Consider the following 25,939-nt stretch of genomic DNA (forward strand, 5'->3'; position numbering starts at 1 on the left):
AGAATTTAAAGGAGATAAGATACAAGCTTGTAATATGTCCTAACGGGAAAAGATGTTATGTAAAAAGTAATGGCAGGACGGGATTAAGTTAGGAGTATCGTTCACAACTACAAGAGATGAGTTAAATATTGTTGAATTGAAAATAGCAGTGATTGACAGTTCGACATTGATATGGTAAAGAGAAATGTTAGAGTAAATTAGGGAGACTGGTAATACTAAAACATGACATAGAAGAGAAAGGGTAATTCCAATAGAGTGTGATCTTGCCGAAGTACCGATTAGATGGATAAGCACGAGTAAAATATGACAAGTTTATTAGCAAAATAAAGTAACAGGTATTAAGGATAAGATTGACCGAGAGGGTAAAAGGGGTACGAAATACGAAGGTTATAACGAATGAGATCAAGAAGTGGCACTCTATAGAGTTGATTATGATCAGGGTATAATGAGAACGTAGATAGAACTGTAATACAAAGTAAGTGAAGTGTAGCGAGGAAACGACTAAAGATGTGACATGTTCTACATGAATAAAAAAGTGAATGCAAGTGTGAAACCAATAAGCGAGCCATGGGGCAGTAGATAAGAAAGCTTATAAGATCTTGTTGGGGGAAGATCCAGCATAGAGGTTTCGCAATGACGGAAATGATAGCAAGCAAAAGGAAAAAGGAAGTCGACTTGAAAAAGAAATCAGAGAAAAGTGATATGGCACAGTAGTAACAGTTGTGATTTGTATAATCGAGATCACGAGTGATATCTTTGGCTGGATGTAAAAGACCAAGACTACGGAAAGATGAATAACGAAATAAAACGATTGTTAGGAAAAGGATCAGCATAATAAGAATGAGAGGGGATGATCAAGATGAACAAAATAAGTTTTGGAAACGAAGAATGGATTGTATAGAAGTAATATATTCTAAAGGACAAGGCGCTATTGAGTTAAGAATAGGGTTCCTCGTGTGAGGAATGAAGGATTGATTATAACGGGAGGTAATAAGATAAATTGAGAAGGAAAGAATAAAAAGGAATAAGTATGGGTATAGGAAGAAAAGGAAATATGCGAAGTACGCGCACTTAAGAAGTAGTCGTATTATGAAAAAAAGGAAGATGCATCTCCTACGAATATCCTATACCAAGATAGAACAAGTAAAGTATATAAAGGAATAAGTTGGAAAGAAAAATGTGGCCATCAGTTATGAGTTTACCGTACGACGATAAAGCAATAAAGCAAGGCTATCACCAACGACAAATACGACATGATTATGATTTGGTTTTGAAATCAATGTTGAGTGCAACACAAGAGTAGAAAAGTATGAGGCATAAGAGGTATTAGTTGTGCATGAGACTTAGATCCTTCAAAATAAAGATGGCAGGTTTAAGGGAAAATGCAGTTACGGTCACTATAAGTTGACTACGGGAAAGAGAGGAATAAGTTGAGATGGGAAGAAAAGGGAAGGATGACGCTATAAGAGAATTCTGACTATCGAAGAATGGGATAAGCGACGTTACGTGGATAATACGGATAGCTAGACATACTACTATTTCGAGCATCCCTATGGAACAGAAGTTGTTAATTTGAGCGGATGTAGACATTGACTCATAACTAATGGTTGAGCTAAGTAAAATACAACCTTGTTTGGATTGCTATGTTGGTTGTATTACTTGGTTGCAAAACTGCAAGATGAGCACGTTAAGACTTCACATATGAATATGATACAGTATAATAAGGGAATTGACGAAAGAGATATATGAGTTCGAGATTGGAAGTGAGGTAACGGAGATAAGTAAGACCCTTAAAGGGGGGAAGCGAGTAAGGAAAATACAAGTGTAGGGATTGAAACGATGAATCCTGAGATGTGATAGATATAGACTTTAAAAAAAAAAAGTGAGAGTTATGCAGAAATGAGTCTAATAGCTAGTAAATAAATGAACAAGAATCGAGCGGGTATCTGAGACTGTACTGAAAATCATTGTAAAGACCTTGAACAACATGACATTGAGAGCGGATAACTCAAGGAATATTGTAAAGGATAGCGATGCTATATTGGAATAGAGGTAAAGGAATTGATAGTAGAGTCGTTTGATAATGATATAGCGATTTATAAGTGACGAATAAGAAGGACATAAAGCTTTCTATTGTAGAATATAAGATGTGATAATCAAGGGACAAATAAAGGAAAGAAAAGAGTATGACGAGATAAGTTACAGCAGAAAAAAAAAGAGTTTTGGTATGTATGATATACGTAAAGTAGAACGAACCAAAGGAAGGGAAGTTTATGAATAAGATTAGATGTCCATTCACGAATCACACAAGAACGGTTATGTAACCTGCAAGTATTTACATGTCGAGAATGAAACCGATTAGGTACTTAAAAAGAGGAGTAAGAGGTAAGCAAGAAGAGTGTGTTTGTGATACTCCGGGTCAGTTGGGGGAAAATATATGGTAAGTTGAGTCGAAATGTTGAGTTGGAATTGTCATTAAGAACAAATAGGACAATTACTCTGAATATGATATAAGTATATGTTATATGTTTCCTACGATAGCCCTGGGGTGTGTTAGATTACTTATGCATTCGATAGGATCATCGAATAAAGGGGGTTTTACCAGAAGGATATTACGCCTTGGGACTTTCATTTTTGTATCATTGTGGTTATAGCAAATTTCCCAATTTACCAGAGGGTTATGAAATTCTCAAAAATTATGAAGCCTTTAATGAGTCAACGAGGACACCTACGATAGGACATCTCGGATTGAATTTATCGGTGTGTGTACTCGAGGTTGTGAATCAATACCATTTTCATGGCCTTATGGAAGAAAGAAGTGGGAGAGATTCACAAACCATTGAGCAAAAAAAGGATCATGACCTCGATGTTTATATTGGTGGGATCATAAAAGTGACTCACTTATTAAAATGATAACTCTAAGAAGGAGGTCAACGTGCTACGGACTATGCGACCTAAATAAAGAGTGGAAGTTATATAAGTGGGAAGAACTTGAAGAGAGGACAAGAGGAACCAATATGCGATGGTAAACCTACCCAAGGAAAGATAGCTCCTATTCTACGGTTATTGTGGAAAAATGACTCCAAAACAAGAAAAACTCGACTTAAGTTTCAAGTATAGATGGATATAGTAAGGAGATAGTGAGACTTCAATTACGGAAGTAGGTAAATTATGACCATTATCTTTGGAAATTCAATATTAACTGGCGGAGATCATTGGAGAATGGATTGGTTAAGCAAAAGAGTCTTAGCACAACATTTCACCCTCAGACTGACGGACAGGCCGAGCGTACTATTCAGACGCTAGAAGATATGTTGTGAGCCTGTATTATTGACTTCAGAGGTAGCTGGGACGATCATTTGCCACTTATCGAGTTTGCTTATAATAATAGCTACCATTCTAGTATCCAGATGGCACCGTATGAGGCCTTATATGGGAGGAAGTGCAGGTCACCTATCGGTTGGTTCGATGTTGGTGAGACTAAATTGATAGGCCCAGACATGATTCGGCCGGCCAATTTGTTGATAAGGTGAAGCTTATTCAGGAGAGATTATTGGCAGCCCAGAGTCGACAGAAGTCATATGCAGATAATCGACGTCGACACTTAGAGTTTCAGATTGGTGATTGGGTGTTCTTGAAGGTGTCACCCATGAAGGGTGTGATGAGATTCGGCAAGAAAGGGAAGCTTAGCCCGAGATACATTGGGCCTTATCAAATTATTCGTAGGGTAGGCAAGGTTGCCTATGAGTTGGACCTACCATCTGATTTGGAAGCAGTACATCCAGTCTTTCATGTATCAATGCTTCGTAAATGTATTGGTGACCCTTCTAGAGTATTCCCTGTAGATGATGTCCAGGTAACAGAGGAGTTGTCTTATGAGGAGAGCCCTATAGCTATACTTGATCGCCAAGTTAGAAGGTTACGTACTAAGGATGTGGCTTCCGTCAAAGTATTGTGGCGAAATAATAATAGGGAAGAGATGACCTGGGAAGCCGAAGAAGATGAAATAAAGAATAAGTATCCTTGCTTGTTCCCTATGCTGCGGAGTAATATTAATCCTTACTTGACTACCTTGATTGGTAGATGAGACTATATATTATTGTGGCCCTGTGAGGCATCGTGGGTTGTTGAATGCAGGTTGGTAGGGGTAGCGATAAGGGAGACTTTCCCGAAATTTTTATAAGACCCTATAGAACTAGTTTAACATTCGAGGATGAATGTTCTAAAGGGGGGAAGGATGTTATATCCCGTATTTTTGTACGTTGGATTATTCGTAAGCTAATCGACATAAGTTCAAGGACAAGATTATTTTTGAGATATGAGACAAGGACTTTTAACCCCCGATTTTAATAGTGCACGGTTTGCTTATTAATTACAATTAGTGGAGATATTAGTGAATTGGGATTAATTAACTATGATCAGATTATTAAGTGGGGATTAATGATTAATTAAGTTAATTAGTGCACTAAGTGGGCCCCACTACAACATGGCCAAATCTGATTGGTCCATGCCATAGTGGGACACATGTCATGGTGGCTGGACACATGTCAACATGGTAGATAAACATATATATATATAGATATGTGATGACTAATAGTCATACATATTCATTTCACAAATTCATTGAGAGAGAATTATTACAAACGACCATGGTGTTCTAAACATTCAAGCTCACTCACCGGCTCCAAGCCGATTTTAAAAAAAAAAATTTATAATTCCATAAAAAGTGTTCTAAATGTTCCAAGGAGGCAAGCAACATTAGGATTTAAATTGAGGAAGAAGAAGTGGTGCAATTGGTGCAAGTAATTGTAGGATCGTCCTAAATTAATTTGAGGTAAGATTTTTCTTCTTCTTATGGTGTAATTGGAGTTAATGATGTTGTAATTGAGAGATTAACTCTTATTAAGTGGAATTGAAAGTAAGAAAATTGCATGATTTTGTTGGCGTTGTAAGTAAATTTAATTGGAGTTGTTCCAATTAGATTGGGTTTGATTGTTGTTATTGTTGTTATTATTGTTATGGATTATGTGTTAAAAGTGAAGGAATCTTGATATTTAAAGTTGTAGTTGTTTATATGAGATTGTTGAGATATGAATTGGATTAGATGTTCATGAGGTTGTGGTTTGTTCTTGTTGAGTTGAAGGATTAAAAGTGTGGTTATAATTATGTATTTGTGTTGTTGTAGTTGATGGGCTGCTTGGGGCATGTTATTGTAAGGTTTATTCCCTCCTACATGTTTTAGAGATGGTTTGATCTTTGTACAATTTGGTGGATGTGGAATTTGTGAAAGGAAAGTTTAAATCATGTAGAACTTGTATTTATTTTATGGGCTATTTTTAGAACTTAAAATGATATTAAGATAGTTTTCTTGTGATGAGTAATTGATGTTGTTGTCGTGTTGTTGTTGATATGGCTCATAAATTTGGAATTGTTGTGTGTGTATAAGGTATCGTATACGAAGCGTATGTTGGATCTTGTTTTGGTGTATAATCTTAGATGTTGATGATTTGAGTTGAAAAAGGATTAAGAGAGGTTATTGGGTTGTTGTCGTTGTTGTTGGTTTGGTTGATTGAGTGGTGGTTGTTAAATATAGGGGAAATGCTGTCCAATTTTCTCATTTTCGAACCAAATATCATTGATGTAACGATATACGAAAGCCCTCTAAAGTTGTCTACGTATTCCTTAATATAGGTTTGGCATACTAATTGTGGAAAGTTCGTGATTAAGTTGAGTTCCTTGGACGATGTAAAGGTATGTAAAGCTATCCTTTCTTTCTTTTTGGCATGATCTATGTGAGACAAACAGACGACGAATGTATAAACTCCAAAGAAGCTCCTATTCTTAGAGACACTAGGATGGCTAATGTTCTTGATTTCCAGAAGCTATTTCATTATGTCTTGATACGTGTCTATGATTCGAAGTCCTATTTGATATAATCCATAATGACATTCGAGGGTACTTGACTTGTTGTCTTTGATTCTCAAGTGTTAGTTCATTCTAATTATTCTATTGAGTCTCGAGATGATGATTTAGTTTGCATATGGTTGCTCACTACTCGCTCGTGCATCTTTGTTAATATATCTTTCACCGAGTCCGGGCCGGGTATGTTTTCGTGCACATAGTTTCCACCGCATTGTTCACCGAGTCCCTCACTAGAGGGTATATATATATATATACGGTATATATATATATATATATATATATATATATATGATGATATGATGATGGCACCGAGTCCCATGATGGGCCGGGCATGGTATACATGTATACGACTTTATTCACCGAGTCCATAATGGGCCGGATATGGTATATGATATAGCTATGCATGATTTTCATTTCATAAGGCAAGTGTATTGGTATCTTTGATTGTCATACTTGTCTCCTGTAATCTTTTATTCAGTCATGATCATCTTTATTGTACCTCATTCTTTATATACTCAGTACATATCTCGTACTGACCCCCTTTCTTCGGAGGGCTGCGTTTCATGCCCGCAGGTACAGATACCCAATTTGGTGACCCTCCTGCTTAGGACTTCGCTCGGCATTTGTTTGGAGAGCTCCATTGTTCCGGAGCCTAGATTATTTTGGTACGAGATCTTTTGATGTAGACTTATGCATATCCAGGGGTACGGCGGGGCCCTGTCCCGTCATATTTCACTTTGATACTCTTAGAGGTCTGTAGACATGTGTGGGTTGTATATAGGTTTTGGTCAGCTGTGTCGATATGGTTTGTTTTGGATATTCCCGTATATAGTGGCAGCCTTGTCGGCTTGCGTATTATCTTTCGCTACTCCATTTTGTGGTGTATTCCTAACAGTTCTATGTCTCGTACACGCATGAATCTAAAAGAAATTGTCAAACTCTTCATTGCAAAAACTCCAAGCCATTATACGATTTCAAGACACTTAATCTTTCTATCACACTGATTTTCAATTGATGTCTTCCAGTTTTTGAAATTCTCAAAGACATCACTTTTAGCCTTTAATAAGTATATACAAACCTTGCATGAAAAATCATCAATGAATGTAAGAAGATACCTCTTTTCACCCTTGGATGGAACCTGAGATGGACCCCATAAATCCGAATGAATGTAGTCAAGTAACCCTTCGGTTTTGTGCTTGCCCGTGCTAAAGCTGACCGGTTTCTACTTTCCAAGGGCACAATGCTCACAAAAATCAAGTATACTAATTCTCACTTTTCAAAAGGTTTCGGTTGCTCAAAATTGCCAACCCCCTCTCCCTCATGTGACCTAATCTCATATGCCACATCTTAGCCTTGTCATCATATGATAACCGTGAGGTTGCAACATTCGCAGTACCTAGAATGGTGCTGCCCATAAGTACATAAAGACCACTCTCCAGTTTGGCCTTTAACATGACCAGAGAACCCTTGGTCACCTTGCAGATTCCACCTTCACCCGCATGCTTATATCCGAGCTTATCAAGAGTACCAAGAGAGATCAGATTCTTTTTCATATCAGGAACATGTCGAACATTAGACAATGTTCTTATGATGCCATCTTGACACCATATACGGTCTGAACCAATGCCTACTATTTCACATACTGAATAGTTACCCATAAGTACAGTCCCACTCGTCTGCTCGTAGCTAGTAAACCAATCTTTTCTGAAGCACATGTACAAGGTACAAATTGAATCTAAAATCCACTTGTGTGTCTGAATGTCATCTGTTGAAGCAGTTAGCACATAATATTCTTCAGATGTCTGAGCTACCTGAACTGTAGATGCACTGGATTCTGTTTTATCAATCTTTTTATTCGGGCAATCCCTCTCAAAGTGACCCTTTTGATGACAACCCCAACATTCAACATCCTTCCTACTCACCCTTTTTCTAGACTTTGACCTAGCTACTGATTTGTCTCTCCCTCTTTGGCTCGAGTGACCTCTAACTGTCAAACCTTTACCATGGTCCTCTTTCTCACCATTGTTGATATGGTTTCTTAATTCATCCAAATTCAATGCATGTCTTACCATCTGTAACGTGACCACCTCCTTACTGTACATCATTGCATTAACTACGTCTTTGTAAGCTGGTGATAATAAAAACAGTAGAGTGCACGCTAGTTCTTCATCTCCCACTTGAATATCAACATGAGTAAGGTCCATATCCAATTTATTAAAAAGCATCAAGATGATCCTAAAAGTTGTACCTATCTTCATCTTGAAGGTTTGTAAACGCTGCCTTAATAACATTCTAGTTGTTACCGATTTCTTCTGGTAGAGATCTTCAAGTTTGTTCCACAAACTCGCAGCTATTTTCTCGGTACTGACTTCACATAACACGCTGTCTGATAAGGATAATCGAATTGCGCTAAACGCATCCATCTCAATCTTCTGCTTTTCGACCTCTTTCGTATTTTCGGGATACGAGTCGTCCAAAGCATAGACTGATCCTTCTCTCTGTAACAACGCCATGGTCTTGATCTTCCAGATGTTGAAGTTATTACTTCGCCTATCAAAATTCGCTACCTAAAACTTCATAGATGCCATAGTCTCCTCGTCTTCTAGATCTCACGACCTATAGGCTCTGATACTAATTGGTAGAGCGGAAACGATAAAAACTCAGTAATTAATGTGGTTCGGATCGATGTGATCCTAGTTCATGGAGAACAGCTGATACTTTTATTAATATCAAAGGAGAAAGTAAGTTACAAGATTGAATACTCTTAGGTTCTACGTTCTGTCCTACTTAATAAAGCTTAGCTAGCATGTATTTATACTACTAGGTCTAATTCTTTCCTAGAAAGGATCTAAATCCCAATAACACTCGAAAACCAACAAAGAAATTTTTTTCTTTTATTTCTTTCCGCTTTCAAGTAGGAATTGGCTTGAATATCTTCTCAAATTCACACTTGCCTTGTGATTTTTATTTTATTTTTATGACTAAGCCAGTGTTCAAACCCGGAAACTCGAGATATTTTAGGCAAATGGCAAAAATTAAGGACCACCCCGAAAGAAGGGCAATCGTGCAAATTGCCCCCTAAAATTTGCACAAATTTATGAATTTAGACATAGAGAGTCTATTGATTGTTGTTGTTTTAGCATTCTTGGTGTTGTTTGTTAGTTGTAAATGTTTCGTTTAGTTATAATTCCTGCTATGCTTCTTTATATTGTTTATTTGCTGGTGTTTTTGTTACTTATTAGTTACTCCCTCCGTCCCAGTTTATGTGGCACCATTTGACTATACACGGAGTTTAAGAAAGAAAGAAAACACTTTTCAAATCTGTGGTCCAAAACAAGGCAAGGTGACATTCCTTTTGGGATAGACTAGAAAGAAAAATGTGCCGCATAAATTGGGACAGAGGGAGTAAAAGAGATGAGTGAATTATCAAACTTTGGGATCGTTTTGAAAATTGCACTTGTTAGTATAAGTTAATACTATGTGCCTTGATTTTTTCTTTCAAAAAAAAAAAAAAAAACAAATTAGAGGGAAACTTAAGTAAATATACCTTTCGGCCAACTAATTTACCAAACATGGCCGAAGTATACACTATCTATACACTTCGGCTGTATATATTGTGTATAGGTGTGCATATTTAGTATAAACTATACACTACCTATACACTGTGTACATATTTTGTAAACTAGATGGTCAAATGACTGTAATTTTCCCATTAATAAAGATGGATGCATTTCCTATTGCATAAGGTGGAGTGAAAGTTCAGTTATATGTTGGATCTGCATCAGTCTGGTTGCCTTTAGTTTCAAATATGAATGACCCTTAGGCCTTAAAGTGGCTGCATAAACATTTCTTTAATGATTTTATAGCCCCGTCCTTATGTTGTGTTTGATCTTCGTGATTTTGATTGAAGTATACCTGCAATGATAATGTTGTCCAAATTACTCATTTTAAGCAATAAGGAGAGGAACAATAAATTTTGTGATAGCTGGCTTGGTCGTTCCTTTCTAGCATTGGAAATTCTTCTACTTTTGTAATTTGAATGAAAAAACTACTTGAAAAATCTCGGCTGAGGTCAAAGTACAGTGTTTAGATCGTGCAAATAATAAATGTGTATTTCTTTTTAATAGATAGTTTAGGGGTCAACAGTGGTTTTTCTCTCTGCTCCGCTTGGTGTCACAAACCCCTAAGCTCTTAGTTGATGGTGAAGGGTTGAGTTTTCGGCCAGATACATCCCTAAAGTATACCCATAACATAAATACATCCTCCTAGTATCCTGTTAACAAAAATATCCTTAATATTTTAAAGAAGTTAGCGTGTTTCATCCTTCAGTTAACTCCAGTTATAAAACTAACAACACTTCAAAATTTGTTGAAATTTCAAGCCTTCCTTTAAAACATCATCGTCTTCCTTAGATCCCCATCCATCTTTATTGGTGCCAATATTCTTCATTACAAATTCTAAAAATCTTTTAAAAAAAAAAAAAACTTTGTATGAGGTCAATATGAATTTAAATGAACGGAGTATTAAATACCTGGTTAAATGTGAATATAATATTTTCTATGAGAAGGAAGAAAGAACATGCTGGAAGTTTTTTTTTAAAAAGGAAATATATAAGAAAAGCGTGTATATATACTTAACTTCCCCTTTGTGGTGAATCTAGTTCGAAAACTCACCTTTTGACATTATATTTCCAAAGCTTGAGTGCCTATGATCTGAGCTTCCCCTTTTGCATGAAAACGTGCATGGAGTTCTCATCATGATCAGAAGCTTTGTGGAAAAGCATGTTGAAGATGTCTAAATTTTAGTTTAAAAAACGCTAACATAGATTAGAGTGAAAGCAAAGTGAACTTCTACTTGTGCGTTGTTGTATCTTACAGATCGGAGTAATAATTAGCTTTATAAAGAGAAAGAGGGAACAAATATTTTTGAAAAAAGTTTGACAAAGCAATATAAGTATTTTTTTTTTTTAGCTACCGATGTAACAGTTTGTTTGCACACCCAAACACCTTATATGACTACTGACAAGATCTAAATTTTCCCTCAGTTGCTGTGTTCAACAATCCATCTTCTTCTTCATCTTCCAGAAAGTCACTGTCCTCTCCTTCTTGAACTAAATTTGGCGTTGAAATCTCCCTATCACTTATAAATAGCATGTGCATTAACATTGACTATCCTGAACTAAATACAAAGTTTCTCAAAAACAGCCACGGAGCATAGTTCCTAGTATACATGAAATCAATGCAATTTTTGTATCTCTTGCTCAAAATTCACCTATCTTTTTGGTGCTTTATTGATATTCTGAGGATTTTGGTAAATTCCTAAGTGCTACTTCTCGTCTCTCCGTTAATCTCTGTTATCAGCAGAATATTGGGAAAGTTTTCACATTTTGCTTAGTTTTTGCTCTTGGCTGAGATCTGTTTATTAGAATTCTGAGGAATTCCTCATTGCTTACCGGTGCACTCTTCTGATAACACAAGTCAAAAGGTGTCACTCATCTCAAATAATAAAACGTCATACGGCTAATAACTCAGTGATCAATTATGCGCCTTTGTTTCTTTTGTCTATACTTGAGTAAATAATCATCTTTTGCTGACTCAGGACACTGACTACCTCCTCTGAAAATCCTACCATCAGTTTGATTGTTGCCGTGCTTTTGTTGAATATCTGTGGAGTTTAAGGTATGATATTGCATGTTTTTCTTGAACCAATTGAGTTCAAGGAGTCATCATTGTGTTAGAAAAGAAACAAAAGAATGATGATGATAAGGAACCCGCAAAAGAGTAAGGAGTGCTGGATTGGACAAAAGAATGGTGAAGAAGATGATTTTGAGTGGAGTCTTGGAATTTCACGGTTAAGTCACGTGGTCTTTTGAAACTGCCCTTAGTTTTCTGGCAATTATTAACCGGAGGATGAAACTTGTTAACTTTTGGATACATTAAGGATGTTATTGGTTCACATAAATAATTTAAGGTGTTAACTTTGAGGCACACTTTAGGGATGCTTTTGGCCAAAAAGTCGTGAAGGGTTCTACCATTAGAGCGGTGTTCTATTAACCGAAATTGATGTTAAAAGCGCAATCACAATTGTGAAAAACTTCTGGATGTGAATTTTCTGCATCAGCACTGTGGTTAATTATGGAATCAACATAACTGATATAGTTTTCATGGCATTATAATTTATAATTTTGTGTCAATATTAGCATTTTCAGTTTTTTTACTAGTTTACTGAACACTTGGAGACCATCTTCACCAGTTTTATAACAATCCAAGCAATGAATATGTGGGAAAATTAGTTTTAAAGCCTTTAGCTCCTGAACGGTGATGGAAGTTCATATGTGAGACTTTGCATTGTGAAGTTCGCCTTCTATCAAAGAAGATCCCAGTTACAAAATTTCTGAATCTGCAGGTTTGCCTTTCTTAGCTCTTTCTCCCATACTAATTTATTTACTGCTTGCGACCATTATCTATCCATTGTCGGTTCTAACATCGCGTTTTTGCAGGTAGGGATAGGCCACAATTTTCAGTTGCATGCAAATGGTTGGAAATGGAAGCTCACGACTTGTTTGGGTGGAGATGGTGTCTCCAGGATCCGCAATAAGATGTCACTTGGATTATGTTCTTCCTGAAATTACTGGGTAAGCTATTTCATCTTGATATGCCATTTTCTTTGTAAGAAATTAAAAGTGACTGAAACTTGGGTGTGTTTTGTATGGCGGAAATGTTTTTCATGGAAAATGTTTCTTGAAAAACAAGCGAGTTTCTTACTTATTTTCTAGTGTTTGGTAAGTAAACAAAAAAACTATTGTCTCAAGAGCATTTATATGTAATCTAGCAAAACATTATGGGGTGGGGAGTGGGGGCTCAGGTGTGATGGGGGTGGGATGATGAAGGGACAATGAAAGAAGTCTGTACTGATTCACCTATTATTACTGAAGTTGAAAAAGTATCTTACTTGGACTGAATGAAAGTCTTGGATAATAGCAGAAATGCAGAATTTTGTTTTCTTTTGTTTGTATTTTAGTTTTAATCAAGTTTCTGAACGTGGATCTTCTGGAGAATGAAAGGAACAATGCAGGAGTCATTTGGAAAGATTTTACCTGCTTATAGATGTTTTGTGAGCAATCTATTAGTGTTGTTCTTCTCAATGTTCTAATTGTGCATCTGCCACTTTTCAGGAGGGGATTATCAAATTTTTATGCTGGTAAATTGAAATCTTATACTAGTCTAGCAGATGCGACATCGAGTTCCTTGCTTAAAGATATGGTCAAGCAGGAGAATGCATACACTAGGAAACGCAAGAACCTGCTTGCTCATAGCAATTTCTTTGACAAGAACCGGAATCACTCCCCAAGAATTAATAGGGTGGGTTAGAGAAGAGACCAATAAACTCTTGAAGCTCATTAGCTCTTGGTACAACTTCAAGCTGCTCTGAGAGCGATAATAGTTCCGAGTCCTTGAACTCAAACACATCGTCACCTCGTTTCTCTCTTCCTCCTCTGCCTCCACAATCAAGAAGATATAGCAATGAGTCCTCATCATCACCTCCTGAACAGAAGTTGAGTGCATGGAGGTCTTTCTCCTTATAGGATCTGCAAGGGGCTGCTGCTGCAACTCCCAGCCTAATGGGCATAAAGGAATAGAGAAAGATATCTTGAAGATAACATAATTTCATGTCACCCTATGTACCTAACTTCAGATAGGTTTCAATGGAGGCTGGCTTATAGCAGTTATAGGCTTCAGTTTCTCGCCCATGCCTCTAATTATTCCTCAAGGCATATCAAATCCTGGCATCTTGAGAATGTAATTGCTTCTGGTGTTTTTAACCTTTGGTTTTCCTGTTTATCCTGTTGTATATTTCAATGTCGTGTTTTCCTAATTTAGAGATTCTAAATAGAGATTTTATATTTCAGTTTATAGTTCAGTTTGTTGTTTGCTTAATTTGTAGATTTTCTTTTTGGTGTATTCCTCAATTTACACTTCAAACCTTTTGAGATCTGCATTTGTCTGGATTGCGACCTCTTCACGCCAACCCCTCTTCTTCTCTTATTCAACTCTGGAGTGTGTGACTATATTGCCAGACTTTGCATCACGAGTAGTGGCTAAACCAAGTTTGCTTCCTGATTTGCAGGGAGGAGACCTGTGGCCATGGGAATAAAAGAAGAGAACACTTAGTTCTTGCTTGCGAACATGAGTCACATCCTTACTCTAGGTATAAGCTTGAGCATGTTTTTTAGAACTAATTTTGTCGACACCCTATTATTGCTCTTTGATCATTCACTTGTTCATCAGCGCGTTTATATGAACAAGATTATGGTGTCATGTTGTGGTTGACTAGTAGACCACTGGATTGCCAGGTTGAGACGTTCAAAGGTATGAACCTAAACCAGATGCTGTGGAGGGTAGCATGTTATCCATGGAAAAATTGGTTTCCAGATTCAACGGATTCCTTTTATGCATTTGGTTAGGAGTATGAAAAGTTGGAGTAGAAATAACTTACACTTTAAGGCTTTTTATAGTAACGAAAATGGAGTGACTTTTGGAATTAGTATAACTTAAGATGGTTAATAAAGGTACTTTTTAAATTGCTTAACAGAACACACAAGAAGTTATAAATAAAAATAAAAATAGCATTTCCTGCTCGAGAGAGATTCCACATCACATGTTTTGCAACCAACGTTATAAAAATATATAGATTTAAGGAAACCTGTCAAAATGATTTTGCACGTCTGGGGTGTCAAGATATGTCAAACACTCATTTGAATGTGGAGACTTGCCAGCAGCTAGGTAGATGCCAGCAGCCAGGTAGATGCCAGCTTGAGCATAGTTCGTGAAATCAGAAAATGGAGGAATTATTTGGGGGTTTAGAGCCAGCTCACTTAGTAAATCCTCTCACCTTTGACCATGCAGGTGGAAGGATCGATCCCATAAGTAGTTTTTGCTTAGCTTTCCCCTCCCTCTTTACCCCATGTAGTAACAAAAATATTGAACATAAAGAGCTTGGAGGGATTTTAAGATTCTTTCTGAATTGGACGCTAGAGAAATTTACTTTTTGGCTTAGCTTAACTAAATTATATCTTTATATTTTTGCAACTAGAATGAAGATTTGTGATATTGATCTAGCGTTTTGTCAGTGATTGTAAATTTTTCTTCAGTTCTTGATCCAAAGTATATCATGCCAAAACCAAAATGAATGCAAGCTTCTCTATTAAGAAAAATATGCAGGCTTCTCTTCCTCCATATTTTATCAGTTGCACTCATAATATATATTTGCTATGTGAAATAAATCTGCATTAAATAATCAGATTCTTCCAGGAATTCCGACGGAAGATGATAAAAGGGAAAATGTTAAAAAGATACTTTGAATTTGCAGATCTATGTTGCTTAAGCACAGGACACGGGACTTCTAAATATTTGGACTGTATTTGAGAGATAAAAAATTTATTAATCAAAACAACAGGTAGAAGTAATTAATCATGAACTTAAACAAGCATTAAAGTATTGAAATGCACTCTATGAGCAAAAAGAGGAGTGGACGACTGATGGTGAACAATGAAAAAATTTCTGTTGTCCTCCTCCGTGTCTTCAATCTATTATAAAGGAACTTGGATTATTTTCATTTTAGAAGTTGGTGGAGTCAACACTAATTACAAACAATTGACAGTGACTCTTGATAATAAAAATCTTCACACTAGTTCAATCGGAGATGCCAAAATTGGGAGAACAGCAAATACGTTACATGTCAGTGGAGTGTCTACCAAGACACTTGTTTGAGGAAAAAATGGTAAGAACTTTATTTGAAAAACTGGATAATCTAAGACATGTTTTGAAGTTTCGGTGCATGTTCCATGGCTAGCATGCATCTACCCTTATCTTAATTGTAACTCGTAAGTGCATCATGGCAGAGAAACTCAGTCATCTATTAGGATTTGGAGCGCGAAATATCTTACAAAGGTTAACTACAAGGTGCTTGTTAAGCAAGGCTGGGTCGGGCCAAAAGAACTAGATGGTCTGCTTTCTATCAGGAGGAGCTAAGCAATAAACAGAACTGAAGTAGAGAACTTCTTCGATGGAAGAAGGCAAACGATTTTCCGAGGCAGAATTAATACTTGTCGAACTACTGCGTTTCCCATTCATCACAAGAGCAGTAAATGCGCAGCTTTTCTAATAAACGATGTACCTTCTGCTGACTATGTGGAACTCAAGGACCAACAGTTTTAACGGCTGTGCGCATTAATAGTTTCCAATAATAAAGCATTTCCGAGAAGCAAATATGTCGTTATCCACACAAGGTGTCGGCTTATTAATAAATCAAAAAACGATATTGTGTTTTTGTTCAATGCAGTTTGTCGGCACTTATGAGTAATTATAAAGCATGATTCTGGAAGGCTGTGATAAAAGAGGACGAGTCATTTTACCAAAGAATTAGTGGTAGTCTCTTTTGAACTATGGTTTTGAGTACCCGAACATAGGAGGACTACCCAATTTATGCCAGAGTAACGGAACTTGTATTATCAGACCAATTCGTTGAAACATCTGATTCGTTGGGGTAGCTATTGTAGAATGTGGAGTATAATCATGGTATCAAGCTATTTAGCGATAGATCTAAGTTGTTCTAAATCCGTGTATTCATTAGACAGATTCTCCGGATGTAACCAGATGAAGTTGTTTCCATAAGTAGAAAAGGAAGTGTTACATCTTTTCACATTTTGTGATTATGTAAGCAAGCCTAGCTGCCTAGGTGGTCTTGATCTTTGATTTTCACCATTTCTTGTGTAGGACGTGATAATGATATGATATGAGCTTAAATGAAGAAATAAGTATTCATGTAGTTGACCCCAACTTATTTGGGACTGAGGCATAGTTGTTGTTGTACTTGTATAGGACTTGTGTGAAGTTCTCTCAACATAATTTCTATCGACAGAAAGAGAAAAAGTTATGCATCCTTGGCCATTTCTCACAAGCATTAATTGCAACCTATTAAACAAGATTACTTTCTGAAAATGCTTCCGAAATTGTAGTTACTGCCCTTTGGTTTGGTGGAACACTGATAAGAACATATTCAATAGAGCATTGCCCTGTTAACCCTGAAAGTGTTCTATAAATGGGGTGGGTTGGATTGTCAAATTACTTGTCAAGTTGAGTTTTTGAGAACACTGTCCTTTCCCTGACATTACCTTTTGGTTTGTTCTTCCTCACTTTATGCACTTTTATCCTTTTCTGTAGCCTAACCTTCACTTGATTTTGGCTTCGATTATATCTCCTGCATAGATGAAAATGTACATCCCTCGATGTTGTTCTTGGGATCCCCTTTCTGATTGAGTTGTAGGTTCCAAGACTAGGCCCTTTTAACCCACATGAAAGATTCTGCCTTTAGATTTCTTTTTTTTTTCTTTCTGCCCTACAGTTTCTGCCACTTGGCGTAACTGGTAAAGTTGCTGCCATGTGACTAGGCGGTCGCGGGTTCGAGCCGTGGAAATAGGCTCTTGTCGAAATGCAAAGTAAGGTTGCATACAATAGACCCTTATGGTCCGGCCCTTCCCCGGACCCCGCGCATAGCGGCAGCTTAGTGCACCGGGCTGCCCTTTTTATTTTTAAGGTCATAGGTTTGTTGCTGGTTACGTTACAAGAGGAATGCTGAATCTTCATTAGGATCATGACAGTTTTCATTAGTTGATTTCACATTGCCGGTTCTCTCTCTTCTTCAGTTGTCAATTGTATGCTTATCTGTCCTGATAAACTTGGGGCTGCTTTTTTCATCTTGATTCTTCTAACTTAATTTTGGTTGTTTTTTCATGTGGGCAGGCTTAATCACTACCAACTTGAGTGGATATGGCTGCAAATTCTTTTCACATCACCGTGGATGAATTCAGACTTTTCCATAAGATTGACCGAGAACTTTATTCTCTCCTTGTTAATGAGCTTCAGCGTGATCCTTTGGAATCAATGCAGATACTGGCATTGTGGATTTGGATGGAGCGAGCAGGTCTCAAAAATGTTATCAGAAAGATCTTTTCCTTACCTAATTTTTTGATTAATGAACTTGCTGATGAGGCTGTTATCTGCCTCAAATTCATTGGGGACAACGGGTTCTTTCTCTCAATTGACGCAAGTGATATTTGGCAAACTCAAAACGTCATGGCAAAAGAGTTCCCCCTCCAGTTTTTCAATGAAAATCGGGACAGTGCAACCAGTGGGATAAGGAAAATTGCAACTGAGGTTTGTCTCAAGGCATTGCCTGATATTACGGAGAGAGCCTTGGGAAGTTCTGGACAAACTTTGACTGGTGAGTCATCTTTAATGGGATCTTTAATGGGAAGATTTGCTCACTTGGGACTTGGAGATGACATGTATCCTAGGAGGATGAACGGACAGGATGTACCACGTGAAGATCGGACCATGTTTGTTACTTTTTCCAAGGGCTACCCTGTTGCTGAATGGGAAATCAATGGATTCTTTACAATACTTTTTGGAGAATGCATCGAGTCCATTTACATGCAGGAGGTGAAGCCCCATGAACAGTCTCTTTATGCTCGAGTTGTGTTTTTTACGCCTGCAATTATTGAGATTATTCTCAGTGCTGTGACCAAAGCCAAGTTTACTATCAACGGGAAGCATGTCTGGATGCGTAAATATGTCCCGAAAAATGGGAACACTCTCCCAGCCATGATGCCTCAGAATTTTCCTGGAACTAATTAGTCCTTTTCTGTATGTGTATCTTTGTAAGAATGGAGTAGAAGTAATCATGTTTTCAGTTTGTAGTTCCTTCAGTCTACCTTAGGACCCTAAATCTGTTATGTATGCAGTGAAATGGTTAAGTTCTAGTAATAAAAAACATGTGTCTTTTAATCTGTGTATCTATATATTTTTCTACTCTGCCTTTGGATTCCAGTTTTTATGTTCTGAAGAGATTGATCTGGTTTATGACTACTTTAAAATTTCCAGTTCTTGTTGCTGGATTTCATTCCTAAACAGTACAAAGGTCGATTAGCAGTTCTTTGAATACCTATGTAAAATTGTTAAATTTGTTTCTTAATGAATCTAAAGGCCATAACTACTAGTTCTAAAATCTAGTTCACCAAAAAAGAAAGAAGAGGAGATTTAGCAAGTAACAAGCAATTGTGCTTTTTTTTTTTTTGTTTTGTTTTTTTTTTTTTTTTTTTTTTTTTTGGTTAACGGCGATATCCAGATCGGTCTAGACGTAGTTCTATCGGGTAGTTTGACAATTCTGTCCACCAAGATTTAGACAGAAAGGATGCGTTCGGTGAGGAGGAAAATGTTTTCTAATTTTCTTATGTTCGGTTGGTCAAAATTTTTATTAAACATTTTTTCTAGAAAACGAGTTCCTTAAAAATGAGGAAAGTGACTCTCCTAGTGAAAGTAGGAAAAGTAAGTTTCACATTGATGGTGTCCTCCCCACCCTTTGATACACCTCGGTAGCCCCCAACAACACCACCCTATACCCCTACCCTTTATCCCCACCTTCCAAGTGTTTGTCTAGATTATATACAGATGCATTTAGGATAATATTTTTTATTTACGTACCGAACACAAAAAATAAGTAAGAAACACACTTAATTTCTTGAAACAGATTTTCCAAGAAAACATTTATCATGAAAAATATTTTCCTTCGTACCAAATGCACCCGGGTCGTTTAATTGATGGGATAATGATAATAATCCCGGGATAGAATTTGAGATTAACTTTATCTCATGTTTAATTTGTCTATTAGCTAATCTTGGGATAGCTTTTACATTAAAATTGTGGGATTAGGGCAAAAACTTACCCACACGGGATAGAAGTACGACATGTGTATCTTTTTTAGATTTTTGAATTCTGTCAAACCAATGGACGTATGACATGTGTTAGAATATATAGCACTATCACTTAATCATAATTGCATTTGTTTGGTGTGTGTGTGTATATATATTCACTTAATTAAATCACTTAAACCATGATTGCATTTGTTTGGTGTAAACACTCGGTGTGGATAAGCTTTTACCGTGGGATTAGCTATCTCATATAAATGCTAGGATAGCTAATCCCATGGGATATCCCAACCCATGAGATATGTCAACATTGTACCAAACGACCCCCTAAATTTAGATTATGTTTTAGTATTTGAGATGTAATTACTCACGGTCTATAATCCCATGGGATATCTTAACCCATGAGATATCTCAAAATAGCACCAAACGACCCCTAAATTTAGAGTATGTTTTAGTATTTGAGGTGTACCTACTCATGGCTCATTTCATATTCATTGACCGAATAGACTACACTTTTGAGTGCAACATTTTCTTGTTTCCATTCAGTTCAACATTTCATATGAATTAGTGTTACTGAATTTAACGAATTAACTGAAGTTAAAGTAAAAATGAAAAGTTTTATTATTTAATTATTTGCTCTAAAATTGAAATTTGATTAGGCACAATTCAAAATCTAAAAATGACACACATGTCGTTCTTCTATAAGGTGTAGAAACCAAGGATGAGATTTAAAGATCTAGTGACATATAAGGTGATTGACCATAAACAAGGATAGATTTCAAGCATCAAATACAAATGTAACTGAAAATAACGATCACATTACAACAATTTGAACAACTTTAAAAAGTCGTTGGACGTTTCTAATGCAATTTGAGTTACATTTGCTTTTGGTTTGGACGGATGCGAAAAAAAGTTGACTAATTTGCTTTCTTAAGAAGAGTCCAACATCGAGTCCTACTTTTGTAAAGTGCAAATAACATTTAATGTACTTTTCCTACAACTTCTCTTGAAGTTATCGAACCCAAAAAATCCTACTCATTATATTTATGTCAAATCAATAAAATATAACGCGTGTCTTTTACCCACCAAACGTGGGTAAGAAGAGTCCAAACATTGAGTCTTACTTTTGTAAAGTGCAAATAACATTTAATGTACTTTTTCTATAACTTCACTCGAAGTTATCGAACCCAAAAAATCTTACTCATTATGCTTATGTCAAATCAATAAATATATAACGCGTGTCTTTTACCCACCAAACGTAACAGCTTGGAGATTTTTTTTTTTTTGCTGAACGAGAACCAGTAGTTTAGCATGTAGTTTTGAACAGTTTACAAAAATAAGATGGTTCAATAACAAAAAAAGTTTTCTCATTAACCATCTTATTTTTGTAAACTTTTCAAAACTACGTGCTAAACTACTGGTTTCAAATAAACAAATGGACATAATAATTTTTGGGCAATAGTTGTTTTCATTGAACTACCACCCCTTTCGGAAGCTTAATTTGTATAATTGGAGAAAACACTCGCACGCGTGTAGACATTTTAAGTGAGCGCAAAGTTCTAACTTGATTAAGTGTCGGCTAGGTAAAAAGGTTAGTCTGAAGTAGTGGTTTAGCCAAGGGGGAATCGTGCTCGGGCAACTACTATCTGACGACTACCCATTGATAATAAAGTATTGGACGGTAAGTGGCTATAAAAAATTTAATTTTGAAGGAAAAAAACATAATATGCTTCTAATACCCTTAAAATGTTCGATAAAATGGCCTAAGGGAGATCGTTCCTACTGCTTCTGAAAATGAATCAAACAGAATACAAATGTAATGACAATGACCTTCAATTTGATTCATTTTAGGACATAGATTTGTCCCTTCTCTTGAAAAAAACAAAAGAATATGGAGGTTATTGTGATTATTTTGCTTTATATTACTTATAGATACTAATGATAAAAAGTAATACAATTATTATTTTTTGATTCTAAAATCCATCCTGGTAAATATAGGGTTAATTACACTAAACACCTCTGTAATATGATTCTGTTATGGATGCGCCCCCTATATTTTAAAATCAAATACTTACACCCTTATATTATGAAAATCCTACACTTAACACTTCATATGAAGGTATATCTGTAACTAAGTATATTAAACTTAACTTATTAAAAAATAAGCTAAAATCATAAATAATTCATTTATGTATTTATTTTTATTAAATTTTAAACAGAGGAGTTGAAAATATTTATTCACGACTTTGATTAAAGAAGAGAATAAAATTTCTTGAGGATATGTATCTTTTGAAACTCTTAAATAGTAAATAAACACAAATTACGTAATAATACTCACTAGAATTACTTAAAATAAGTGATGAAAAAAATATTATTTATTTTATTATGGACATTTGTAGATAAGAAAATTTAAGAAACTACACAAATTGTTACATTTTTCAGCTATTGTGACTATTTGGTTGTGAAAGTAAGCATTATGAGTTTTAATTGACAACATAGGTTTATGACTTCGTTTGATGCAAAAAAACAATAATTATATGATAATTTATAAAATTTACTCCATTTTACGGGCTAGGTTTAGGACTACTAATTACATCTCAAGTTTTAGTCCATTTTTGAAAATGTTAAGGTATTTATATAGTTGATTCTGTCATATATTTGAAGGACATGATTGTTGATAAATTTGACCTTATGAAAGTTGACGATTGGAATACAACTCAAAAGACAGTGTTCGTCTTTGAGCACAACTGCAACACCAAAATAGTCCAAAGTTGATGCTAAGACTGATTGAAAATTGATTAACTCATAGCATGTGAGGACTTTAGTAACTTTGTAAGGGGAATAATTCCTTATTTCAGTATTTGATCAAGATTTGATGTAATTTGAAAGTCTCATCTATATTCTTGTTTAATCGAATCACAAATCACGTCTTTGACAGTCTCATCATACATGTAACGTTTTACCTCTCAATATAGCTTGCAATTACATACTAGCAGTTGGAAGGTTAGGCCAAGAAATTGGAATATAGCAAGAATATGATTGCTCATACAAAGGAGGAAACTAATAACCTAGATCAGCAGGAACAATAACAATGGGATAGAGCCTCATTTACCTCCCATTGCATAAATTTAATTTTGAATAATATATGCCTTTTTTGCCAACAAACAACACAAAATTTAACATGCGATGTGACAAAAAGATTGTGCCTTTTTAAACTGGCACTTCTTACTTGTAGAGCAGTCCATGATAGGTTTCCAAGTAGTGAGAGAGTGTTCAGGGTTTGATGCTTTTCTTTCCTCTAAATGTTGTTGCTGTGTAAATAGTTCAGTAACAAAAATTTCAATCAAAGCAATAATTGAAAATGTAAAATGAAGAACTACAGATGGTGTACTGGACGAATTAAACCATTGATCAAACAAAAGATCAAGGATAATACAATAACTTACCATAGCGGCACATTCAATTTTTCTATCTGTTGAGTGCAAGGTACAAAGATACCTCTATGAGTAACATGAATATCATTTTAAAACTGTAAACATGTGAAATGAGATGGTTACATAGTTAGTATATAAGGTAAGATTTCAAAAAAATATTAGAAGCAAATATTGTAAGTTAATTTGTTTTCTATTTTGGTCACCGCGACTATCAATTTTTAGTAATGAAATCAAAATAAACTTCAAATAATGTATCAAACTTAATTTCAATTATCGCAAAGCAGAAACATTTTAATGCGCTATATTTGCAACTATAATTTCGTATACATGCTTACATATTATCACACAAATACACCGATACTAAAAAGAAACTTCTTTAACTAAAAATTATTACACATTCTCTCTCTCTCTAAAAACAAAAAAATTTAGGAATTCATCGATGGAATTGAATGATCTACTCTTCATGTTGTTCACCTCGACTTTGATCAGCCTCGATACCCTTATTGTTAGCCCAATTATTTCTGTTTCACCTTGAAAATACAGACAGTTAAATTTATATGAGGTGCCTAAGATACACAGCTAAATTCAATTAAAGATTTGAACAGTGCGATATACAATGGAACGAACAAATAATCAGATCTAACCAAATGCCGGATTCGCGTGACCTCGGGCCAGAGAACCGAGGTCGGTATCCTTTTGTTACGAGCTATCAAGAAACGCAATCGAAGTAAAATTCAAGAACAGATGGGAACAGATACTATATTCTTTTATGATTATTGATGTGAATCCTTTCTCTCTTCTGTTTTGCCAACCCCCTTTCATGAATGGAGGCTTCCCCTTTATATAGTAGAGGAATTTCAAACCTAATACAATTCTAAATAAAGCAAGTAAATCTGGTGACAGCTGCGTCGCCGGGATTGACGCCGAATATCCGGGTGATGGCGGATATTTCGGTCTTACACAATGGCAGTCGATCATCCTTCCGTTATTACCTCGTCTGGCCCGGCCTCGAGCTCCTCGATCCCAGTGAGGTGGTCGAGCTTCACCCGAGCGTAATCATAACAACGGGAAACCGAGCGTACTCGTGTCCTCGGTTTTACCCGTATACAGATAGTCCCCCCATTTCCCGTGGCGCAGTTATTGACGACGGGGAATGGAACCTTTAAGTCAAACCTCACTCTGCCCAATGCTAGGTCATTATTAACCAGCCGCCAAATCTTTTTGGGGAATCCTCCTTGAATCAGGACTCTTGATACGCTACAGGATCCCAAAAAATCTTCTTCTATATAAAGCCCATGTTTCCTTTCTTTCCCATGCGTCCATACTTCTTCAAATCTCACTTTTGCTTCCCCTTTTAGCCTACGTTAAGAAAACATTACACAACCATGGCGTACGTTCCATTACTGACCCAAGGTGAGGGTCAGTCTTCATTCGTACCACCGGCTGGAACCGAAGGCCCAGACATGGAGTTAGAATCTACTGCTGTGGGCATTGTCCCGTCGGGTTTCAGCTATGCGAATGACTGTAGAGTTCTTCACCATCTCGACCCGATGGAGGGTTTCGAATCTCTTATTGATGATAGCGCCATTGCCACTGTTCGGGAAGATTGCCGTTTAGGCGCGGATGTTGACCTTCTCCCCGTCGGGGATGGTGTAAAAATAACTCATCATGTTCCTGGCTACTTGTTGTTATACACATACCCCTTTGCCATTGGGTTCGTGCTTCCAGTTCATAGGATAATCGAGGACTTCTGCCGTCGATATCGGGTATGTATCGGTCAGATAGCCCCTCAGATCTGGAGGCTTATGTTCTGTATTGAGAAATTAGCCTGTTACATCCGGCATTTTCGCCTATTCGGAAAATTTGAAACAATTGTGACTTGTACGTCATAAGTTAATATTTTGATCTTAAGTGACATATTTATGTTGTTTATGGAAAAATATTGGCGCAAAGATGTCGGAGAAGGCCTAAGGGCAAATTTGGAATTTTAGAAATTTGTTTCGGGAATTACAAAGTGAGAATTTTAATCAATTGGGCTCAAAAAAAAAAAAATGAAAAATTTGGCCCAAGGTTTAAGGGGTGGCCGGCCATATGGCCAAGCCCAAGTCCATGGAAATTAACCATGTGACATTTTAATATAAGGGGATCATTAAATGGTCATGAACCATTTAGAAACTTCAAGAGAATTAGCAAGGAGAAAAATAAAAACAACAAGAACTCAAGAACAAGGCCATTCGGCCAAGTCCTTAATTTTTGTCTCTTTGAAATCTTTTCCCAAAATTTATTTTCTTGTGGTATTTCCACTAATTTAAGGGTGCTCTACAACTTGGTGTAATTGGTTTGGAAGAAAGAGGACTTGTTTCATCATATTGACAACTTATTCAAGTGAAGAAGATTGAGAAGAAAGGTAAGAATTTATACTTTGTTATTACTCTATGAAGGTTTGTTTGTGTTGTAGTATGTAGGAATGAATAGAAAGTATGGAAATATGGAAGTTTGCAAAGTGGGCATGAATACTAACAAGTGGCCGTGTATGTATATGTATTGTATATCCATAGTGCGTTGAATTTTATGTTATATTCTAGCTATGGTTACGATGGAAATTACATTGGCAATGGAAGTTGGAAGAATTTGGTTGAGGTTGGAATTATGGAGTGTTGGCCGTGTGGTACATTAAGGAGAAGTGAGGTTGAATTAATTTGTAATATGTTGGTTGTGTTGTTGTTGTGATCCTTGTAATGTAAATGAAGGTAAAATGGTATAAGTTTGCCTTGAAATGAAATGTAGGAACTTATGTCGTTTTAGTATGATTTTATGG

At 36.3% G+C, this 25,939-nt stretch overlaps 1 protein-coding gene across 3 annotated transcripts; it reads left to right on the forward strand.

Annotated features, from left to right (window-relative positions):
• The first annotated feature begins 12,530 nt into the window (after nt 1-12,530).
• LOC132037388 (uncharacterized) lies at nt 12,531-18,883 on the forward strand. 3 transcript variants are annotated; one of them, XM_059427895.1, is made up of 4 exons: nt 12,531-12,556; nt 13,097-13,734; nt 14,050-14,130; nt 17,724-18,882. In XM_059427895.1, exon 4 carries the CDS (start codon nt 17,751-17,753, stop codon nt 18,615-18,617), a length of 867 nt encoding a protein of 288 aa, XP_059283878.1. In that variant the 5' UTR covers nt 12,531-12,556; nt 13,097-13,734; nt 14,050-14,130; nt 17,724-17,750; the 3' UTR covers nt 18,618-18,882. The 3 variants fall into 3 exon arrangements, with proteins under 3 accessions (XP_059283878.1, XP_059283877.1, XP_059283879.1); XM_059427894.1 differs by having other exon boundaries at nt 13,097-13,721; XM_059427896.1 differs by lacking the exons at nt 12,531-12,556; nt 13,097-13,734; nt 14,050-14,130 and adding an exon at nt 17,026-17,101 and having other exon boundaries at nt 17,724-18,883.
• Nucleotides 18,884-25,939: the final 7,056 nt, after the last annotated feature.

This window comes from Lycium ferocissimum, chromosome 11 (genome assembly GCF_029784015.1).
Source record: "Lycium ferocissimum isolate CSIRO_LF1 chromosome 11, AGI_CSIRO_Lferr_CH_V1, whole genome shotgun sequence".
Taxonomy (NCBI): domain Eukaryota; kingdom Viridiplantae; phylum Streptophyta; class Magnoliopsida; order Solanales; family Solanaceae; genus Lycium; species Lycium ferocissimum.

Bases quoted from the DNA above. Each gene is read 5' to 3' on its own strand.
- LOC132037388 (XM_059427895.1), top strand. From the start codon at position 17,751: ATGGCTGCAAATTCTTTTCACATCACCGTGGATGAATTCAGACTTTTC.